This window comes from Sapajus apella, unplaced genomic scaffold, assembly GCF_009761245.1.
Source record: "Sapajus apella isolate SASKATOON/1434 unplaced genomic scaffold, GSC_monkey_1.0 scaffold46, whole genome shotgun sequence".
Classification (NCBI taxonomy): Eukaryota; Metazoa; Chordata; class Mammalia; order Primates; family Cebidae; genus Sapajus; species Sapajus apella.
The window spans coordinates 18,816,987-18,825,297 of record NW_022436986.1 but is presented as its reverse complement, the minus strand read 5'-3'; the positions used below and the strand labels follow the sequence as shown (position 1 = coordinate 18,825,297).

The 8,311-nt window shown below is 42.9% G+C and overlaps 1 protein-coding gene across 3 annotated transcripts in view; it reads left to right on the top strand.

The window, feature by feature from the left end:
* Window positions 1-4,451: 4,451 nt before the first annotated feature.
* INIP (INTS3 and NABP interacting protein) overlaps window positions 4,452-8,311 on the top strand; it is a 33,954-nt gene continuing 30,094 nt past the window's right edge. Inside the window, exons 1-3 of one of the 3 annotated variants that reach the window (XM_032240375.1) lie at window positions 4,479-4,696; window positions 5,256-5,410; window positions 5,815-5,895. In XM_032240375.1, coding sequence (XP_032096266.1) covers window positions 5,871-5,895 — 25 coding nt within the window. In that variant the 5' untranslated portion in view covers window positions 4,479-4,696; window positions 5,256-5,410; window positions 5,815-5,870. Of the gene's footprint in view, window positions 4,697-5,223; window positions 5,411-5,814; window positions 5,896-8,311 lie in introns of all 3 variants that reach the window. The other 2 variants (XM_032240374.1, XM_032240373.1) reach the window with 2 other exon arrangements.

The following is an 8,311-nucleotide window of genomic DNA, read 5'->3' as shown; positions in this document are numbered from 1 at the left end:
CCAGGCTGGGGTGCAATGGAGCGATCTCCACCTCCTGGCTTCAAGCGATTCTCCTGTCTCAGCATCCTGAGTAGCTGGGATTACAGGCATCCGCCACCACCCTCGGCTAATTTTGTATTTTTTACTAGAAACAGGGTTTCTCCATGCTGGTCAGGCTGGTCTTGAATTCCTGACCTCAGGTGATCTGCCCGCCTTGGCTTCCCAAACTGCTGGGATTACAGGTATGAGCCACTGCACCCTGCTGTAGAGCTGTTAACAATGCCAGTGCAATAGTTTCAGAAGAGCAAACCCTTTGAACTTTGATAGCCCAGTAATGCTGATCAGCATATTAGTTGCACAGCGTGCTGTAGTTTGAATGTTTTTGTCCCCTTCAAAAATTCATGTTGAAAATGCAACAGTGTTAGGAGGTGGGACCTAAAAGGAGATGTTTAGGTCACAGGTGCACTGCCCTCATGAACAAATTAATGTCACTATATAAAGGGCTTGTGGGAGTGGGTTTACTCTCTTCTGCTCTTCTCCTACATGAGGCCACAGCAAGAAGGCCCTCACTCAACACCAGCTGTAGGTGCCCTGATTTTGAGCTTCCCAGCCTCCAGACTACGAAAAAAAAAAAAAAAAAACTTCTCTTCCTAATAAATTACCCAATCCTGGCCAGGCACGGTGGCTCATACCTGTAATCCCAGCACTATGGGAGGCTGAGGCAGGCAGATCACTTGAGGTCAGGTGTTCGAGACCAGTGTAGCCAACATGGCAAAACCCTCTCTCTACTAAAAATACAAAAAATTGGCTGGGTGTCATGGCACACGCCCATAGTCCCAGCTGCTTAGGAGGGTAAGGCACGAAAATTGGTTGAACCTGGTAGGCAGAGGTTGCAGTGAGCCAAGATCATGCCACTGTACTCTGGCCTGGGCAATGGAGCGAGACACAGTCTCCGAAAAAAAAAAAGAAAAAAAATTAGTGAGTCTCAGATATTCTGTTGTAGCAGCACAAAATGGACTAAGACAGAAACTGATACCAGAAGAGTGAGGTGTTGCTATAACAAAGACCTAAACATGTAAACATGTGGAAGTGGCTTTCAACAGTTGTGAAGTGAATGGTGAATAAAAAGCTTGTATTGGCTGGGCGAGGTGGGTCACGCCTGTAATCCCAGCACTTTGGGAGGCCGAGCTGGGCAGATCACGAGGTCAGGAGATCGAGACCATCCTGGCCAACACGGTGAAATCCTGTCTCTATAATAATTAAAAAAAAAAAAAAAAAAAAAAAAAAAAAAGAGCTTGTATTGCCATGAACAGAGCATTAAGGGTGACTGGTGAGGACTCAGAAGAAGAAGAGAGTTGTAGGAGAGTCTGAATCTTGTAAAAGATTATTCAAGTTGTTGTGAACAGAATGTTGGCAAGAATATAGATGTGAAAGCCATTCAGATGAAGTCTCAGATAGAAATGAGGAACAAGTATGGGAAACTGGAGGAAAGGTCATCTTTGTTATAATATGGCAAATAACTCGGCTGAATTATATTTGTGTCCCAAGGCTTCCTGGAAGGCAGAACTTAAGAGTGATGAGGCTGGAGCATGGTAACTCACGTCTGTAATCCCAGTACTTTGGAAGGTCAATGCGGGTGGATCACCTGAGGTCAGGAGTTTGAGACCAGCCTGGCCAACATGGTGAAACCACGTCTCTACTAAAATACAAAAAGTTAGCCAGGCATAGTGGTGTGCGTCTGCAGCCCCAGCTACTCAAGAGGCTGAGGCAGTAGATTCACTTGAACCCGGCTATTTGTGTGTGTGTATATATATATATGTGTGTGTGTGTGTGTGTGTGTGTATATATATATATGTGTGTATATACATATATATATATGTATATATGGAAGAAAACCAAGGATGTGGCCAAGCTACCTTTAGTAACAAGATTCGTAGGAATAGAAGGGAGCCAGGTGCTATTCATCAAGACAGTGGGAGAATCACCCTGAAGTTGCTAATAATTTTTTTTTTTTTTTCTTTTAGACAGAGTCTCGCTCTGTGGCCAGGCACCAGGCTGGAATACAGTGGTGTGATCTCGGTTCGCTGCAACCTCTGCCTCCCGGGTTTAAGCAATTCTCCTGCCTCAGCCTCCTGAGTAGCTGGGACTACAGGCATGTGCCACCACGCCCAGCTAATTTTTGTATTTTAGTAGTGACGGGGTTTTACCATGTTGGCCAGGATGGTGTCGATCTCTTGACCATGTGATCCACCCACCTCGGCCTCCCAAAGTGCTGGAATTACAGGCATAAGCCACTGTGCCTGGCCTATCGCTGATAATTTTTAAACTGCCCCTCCGAGTGCAAGCCCTGGCTGGAGTGCAGTGGCACAATCATAGCTTATCGTAGCCTTGACCTCCAAGACTTAAGCGATTCTCCTACCCCAGCCTCCCAAATAGCTGGGACCACAGGCATGCAGCAGCATGCCTGGCTAATTTTTAATTTTTTTCTAGAGATGAGGTCTCACTATATTGCCCAGGCTGGTCTCAAGCAATCCTCCTGCCTTGGCCTCCCGAAGTGCTGTGATTACAGGCATGAGCCACCACACCCAGCTCAGCTGACCTACTGACCACTTTTGAAGATACCCAGTAAAACAGATTGTCCATTGTCTATAATATAATTGCCAACATTTATTGAGTGCTTACTATGTACTAGGTGCTATTCTAAGTGATTTACATATACCCAATCATTTATTTTTATTTTCATTTTATAGATGACAGAACAGAGACACCAAAAGGTGAAACCAGGGCTCACCATCATTAAATATTAAAGCTGGGGTTTGCACTCAAGTAAACTGACCCACTATTAACCATGTGTTAGAGGCTAACACAGTGAGGCAGATGTTCCAAAAACTCTAAGAGAAGACAGAAGAGTTTCAAGGGTTATACCCTACCAAGTAAAAAGCAAAAGACTCAGCAGCAAGTTAAATTTATCTTTTTTCTGACAATGTTCTTTCAACTCTCGGAGGCTAAATTTGCTACGAAATTATAAAATATTGCTTAGGGTTAGAACTCTCTTTTCACCCCTTATAAATTAACTTTGTTCAGAATGTCCATTTGACACTTAGACTGGAATTTTCTGTGCCCTAGTTTCTATATTGTCTAGCTAGGCTACAAAAAAAAAAAAAAAAAAAAAAAATCCTAAGGTTCTATCAGCCATATAGAGCTCAGTCATCTTTTTAGTCATACTAGAACTCACAAAGTCCAAAGGGCTCTTGGCCGATCATCAAAATGCTAATGTGTTAGGCTTTCTATCTGGATTAAAGTCAAGTCAGCAAGAACTGGTCTCAGAGGAATTCCTTCCTCCAGAGCAGAGGCAATGTGTGAGATTTAAGAACCTGGGCCTTAACATCTGGCAGAACTTTCAATTTGAATCTCAGCTGGCTACTTGACATAGAGCAAGAAACACAAGTCTCAAATATAAATCAGGGAACAACAGAACCAGAGCTGATGCACAGGAAGCACCTCGCATTGTAGAAGGCACTCAACAGCTGCTTGGTATAGAGTAAATAAATGCTTGGTTTTGAGTAAATACTTGGTATTGAAACGATTATTTCAGTCATTGATCCATGCACGAGAAAATTGTGCATCATAAACATTTTACTCCTGAGCAAACATCGATTATTAAAAACATATGTTCAAATTCATTTTCCATTCTATTTAATTAAATGCTTGAGGCACTTGGGGAGCTTACGTTTGTGATTTAAGTCTGTGTGTTTTTCAAATGTATATTTCAGAAGAGATTAAGACACTGAAATTTTAAGCAGGGCAGGGTGGCTCACACCTGTAATCCTAGCACTTTGGGAGGCTGAGGTGGGCAGATCCCTTGAGGCCAGGAGTTTAAGACCAGTCTGGGCAACAAAGTGAGACAGTGTCTCTACCAAAAAAACCTTTTTTTTTTTTAATTAAAAAAGTGCAATTTGAACACATGTCGATATAAAATTACCCTTTAATGCAAATGTGTAGACACCTATTGTGCTAGAATTAGGCGGGGAGAAGGTGATCCCACTAATAGTATCTTGGTGTTCTGCGATCTGGCACACCCACTTCTTAAATATAGATTATTGCACTGTAATAAAATTCTCCATATTCATTGCTTTCATTGTGTGTAATTGTGTAAACCGTAGACAAAAAATATTCCTGGATGTGTGTGTGTGTGCAGATGCGAAATCCGAGATGGTTGTTAAAGCTCGAAAGCGACCGTAGCCTCTGGACTCTCTTCTCCGAGGCCGAGTTGGACTCGCACCGTCGCCAATCGGCCAGGCAGCGGCAATGAAGAAAAACGCAGCTTTGGTGCTAGGGACCCAGGTATTCTCCGTCCCGCCCCTGACTAGCAGCCCCGCCCCTACCCCGCCCCGGACCACGCCCCACACTGGTCCCGCCCCCAAAAGTACCGGTTACGTCTCCCGTGAGCCTCTTCGACTGTCATTCTTTGGGAAAAAAAGTGACGTCTGCATTGAGGTGGCAGCTAAAATGCGAATCACGACGGGCGGTGGCCGTTGGGTCCCGGCGGGAGGCGGGGTTTCCGCTCCCTGGGGCGCACGTCAGTCAGGAGGCGGAAGCGCAGCGGGGGCGGGAAGGTTGTAGTGCTGCGAGTTGAGCTCCTTTTGCCTAAGTGGTCGCGCCCCCTTTAAGAGCAGCTACTGGGAATCGAGGCGGTCCTGGCGTCCTAGCGTCCCAGGTAAGTACGACAGCCTGGCGGCACCGGAGAACAGAAAAGTGTGGCCCCGGTGCAGACCTGCCGCCGCTGTCTTTGTTGCTACAGGCAGCGGCCTCCCCTCCGACCTTGCCACCCAGCATTTCTCGCTCTTACTTGCTTCCTTCGTCTCGTTCACAGCCCAGGCTCAGCCGGCCTTGCACGCCTGCGGGCAGGGACCTTTCTGGCACGCCTGTCTAGCCCTGTCACAAGATGGCCCTATTGTCCTCCAGTCCTAACCCGGCATTGCTCGCTCTGTGCTTCAGCCGTAGGAGACATCTAACGATTCATTTATTAAAAACCAGTGTCTGTTTTCTATCCCTTGTGTCTTTCCCGGGCTCTCTAGACTAAGGCATCACCCTTTGCTCCCAATGGAATCAATTATTTGCCTCCAGCACTGTGCCCACCTTTTAAAGAGAGCGTTTGTTTAAGCTCTTTTAAAAATTATTAACAGTATGGATGGTTGAATAAGACTTTATTTTTCCATCAGGTTATATGTTCCTTGAGAGCAGGAGAGGGTCTTGCTCACCTTGGATCTCCCCAGGATTTAGTATGAAAGCACGAAGTTTGGAAACCAGCAGCCCAAAGAATTCTTATTAGCTTTATGACCCTGGGGATGGTCTTCTCATCTATAAAATGGTGATAAATAAATAAAGGAACTAATTTCGAGCATCTTACATAGTGTATGGTGCAGAGCAGGTACAGTACAGTACTCCTTTTCCTTTTTTAGCTTTCAGTATACACAGTAGTTGCTGGGTATGTGTTTTAGACGAATGAAGAGGCACCATAGATGAATGATTTTTCTTCCCAGCACCATGATTGTGTTGACTCTATCAATTGGTTGATATATTTGGTAAATACAACTTAATGATGTTTATTAAAGACAGTAATGCTAAATGGTATGAACATCTGCAAGAATAAACAATGCAGTATTAAATGCTTGAGGCACTAGCAGAGTTTAAATTTGTGATTTCAGTCCGTGTACATTTCAAATGTATCTTTCTGAGGAGATTACAACATTGCATTGTAACAAGGCTAGCTGTTCCTTTTAGTCTGTGATTAAAATATGGTACATTGTATATGTGTGTACACATATTTTACAGATGATTGTGAAGTGCTGACCAACTGCCACTGGACATAATTGAAACAAAATAGGAAAATGGCAGCAAACTCTTCAGGACAAGGTAATGAGTGGGAATTTCTTTCATTACTAGGAACATCCCCCTGCCCACCACCGTTCCCCCCCCCCCATAGTAAATGTATTTGAATAAGATAAAATTTAGCATAGGGTGGTTACTGTAGCCAGAATTTAAAAAATGAATAGCAGGCGGGGAGCAGTGGCTCACACCTGTGATCTCAGTACTTTGGGAGGCTGAGGTGTGTGGATTGCTTGAGATCAGAAGTTTGAGACCAGCCTGGCCAACACGGTGAAACCCTGTTTCTAGTAAAATATAAAAATTAGCTGGGTATGGTGATGGGTGCCTGTAATCCCAGCTACTAGGGAGGCTAAGGCAGGAGAATTTCTTGAACCCAGGAGGCAGAGGTTGCAGTGAGGTGAGATTGCACCAGTGCCTTCTAGCCTGGGCAACCGAGTGAGACTCCATCTCAGAAAAAAAAAAAAAAGAATAGCAAAGTAAAACTCTAAATCTGAAATACACTTATGTGCTGAATAATGATGTTTACATCAATGACAGACTGCTTATAGGATGGTGGTTCCCTAAGATTATAATGGAGCTGAAAAATTTCAATCACCTGGTGACATCTTGATAATCCTGAGCTTAATTTTTTAAGTTAAAACAATTTTTAAGAATAGAAAAAAAAACTTATAGAATAAGGCTATAAAGAAAATACTTTTTTTTGTAGAGACAGATTCTTATTCTGTTTTCTAGGCTAGAGTGCAATGGTGCGATCTTGGCTCATTGCAACCTCCGCCTCCCTGGTTCAAGGAATTCTCCTGCCTCAGCCTCCAGAGTAGCTGGGACCACAGGTGCATGCGCCACACCCGGCTAATTTCTTTTGTATTTTAGTAGAGACAGGGTTTCGCTGTGTTGCCCAAGCTGGTCTCGAACTCCTGAGCTCAGGCAGTCGCCTGCCTTGGCCTCCCAAAGTGCTAGGATTACAGGTGTGAGCCACCACGCCCAACAAAGAAAATACTTTTTTACAGCTGTACAGTGTTTTGTGTTTTAAGCTAAGCGTTATTACAAAAGTCAAAAAGTTAAAATGTAAAAGTTTATCAAATAAAGTTATAGTAAGCTAAGGTTAATGTATTATTGAAGAAAGAAAAATTTAATAAATTTAGTGGAGCCTAAGTGTAAAGTGTTTATAAGTATACAGTACTGTATGGTAATGTCCTAGATTTTCACATTCGCTGGCCACTCATTCACTGACTCACCCAGAGCGACTTCAGTCCTGAAAGTTTTATGCATGGTAAATGCCCTATACAGGTATACCCTTGCTTTTAAACTGTATGTGTGTGTCTGTGTGTACTTGAAGATCCCAATTGGCTTTGTGATTCTAGAATCAGGTAACACTTCATTTTATAAAATAGAATAAGTGTTCCCTAAACTACACACACACACACACACACACACACACACACACACACACACACATATTTTTAACGGAGTTTTCGCTCTTGTCGCCCAGGCTGGAGTGCAATGGCGTGATCTCGGCTCACTGCAACCTCTGCATCCCGGGTTCAAGCGATTCTCCTGCCTCAGCCTCCCAAGTAGCTGGGATTACAGGCATGTACCACCATACCCAGCTAATTTTGTATTTTTAGTAGAGATGGGGTTTCTCCATGTTGGTCAGGCTGATCTCAAACTCCTGACCTCAGGTGATCTGCTTGTCTCAGCCTCCCAAAGTGCTGCAATTAAAGGCATTAGCCACCATGCCCAACCTGAATCTGCATTTTACACGTGAAAGGAGGGGGTAAAGGAATAGTTAATTATGCATATTTTAACCATATTTTACTGTACCTTTTTGATGTTTAGGTACACAAATATTTAGCATTGTATTACAGTTACCTACACTATTCAGTACAATAACATGCTGTACATGTGTGTAGCCTTGGAACAATAGACTGTACTGTACAGCCTAGGTGTGTAGTAGGCTAAACCATCTGGGTTTGTGTAAGTATACTCTGATGTTTACACAACACAAAATCACCTAACATTGAATTTATCAGAATGTATCCCTGTTGTTAAGCAACATATGATAGTAGATCTGACATTGGATCAGATATACAACATCCTTTATGTTATTAATCCTATATTTTAATCTCTGTTAAGATTATTTATGTTCAAATTGTGTTCACATTATTCACCTTATGGCCTCTTCTGACATCTATATTCTCTTGTTCTTTTACTTGAAATCAGAACCACTTTTAAAGAAGTTTTATTTTCATCATGCATTATCCATGCCTTTATCTTCATTGCTGTAAAAACTTTTGTACACATTTCACCTGTGTTAAGATATCTCCAAAACAAATCAAGTTAGACACATTTGTTACTTTTAAGGAGTTTTCATTTTTAAAACATTTATAAAAGTAAAATTTACTCTCTATGTGGTATTGAATCACACTTGGCAAGTAGTTTCCTG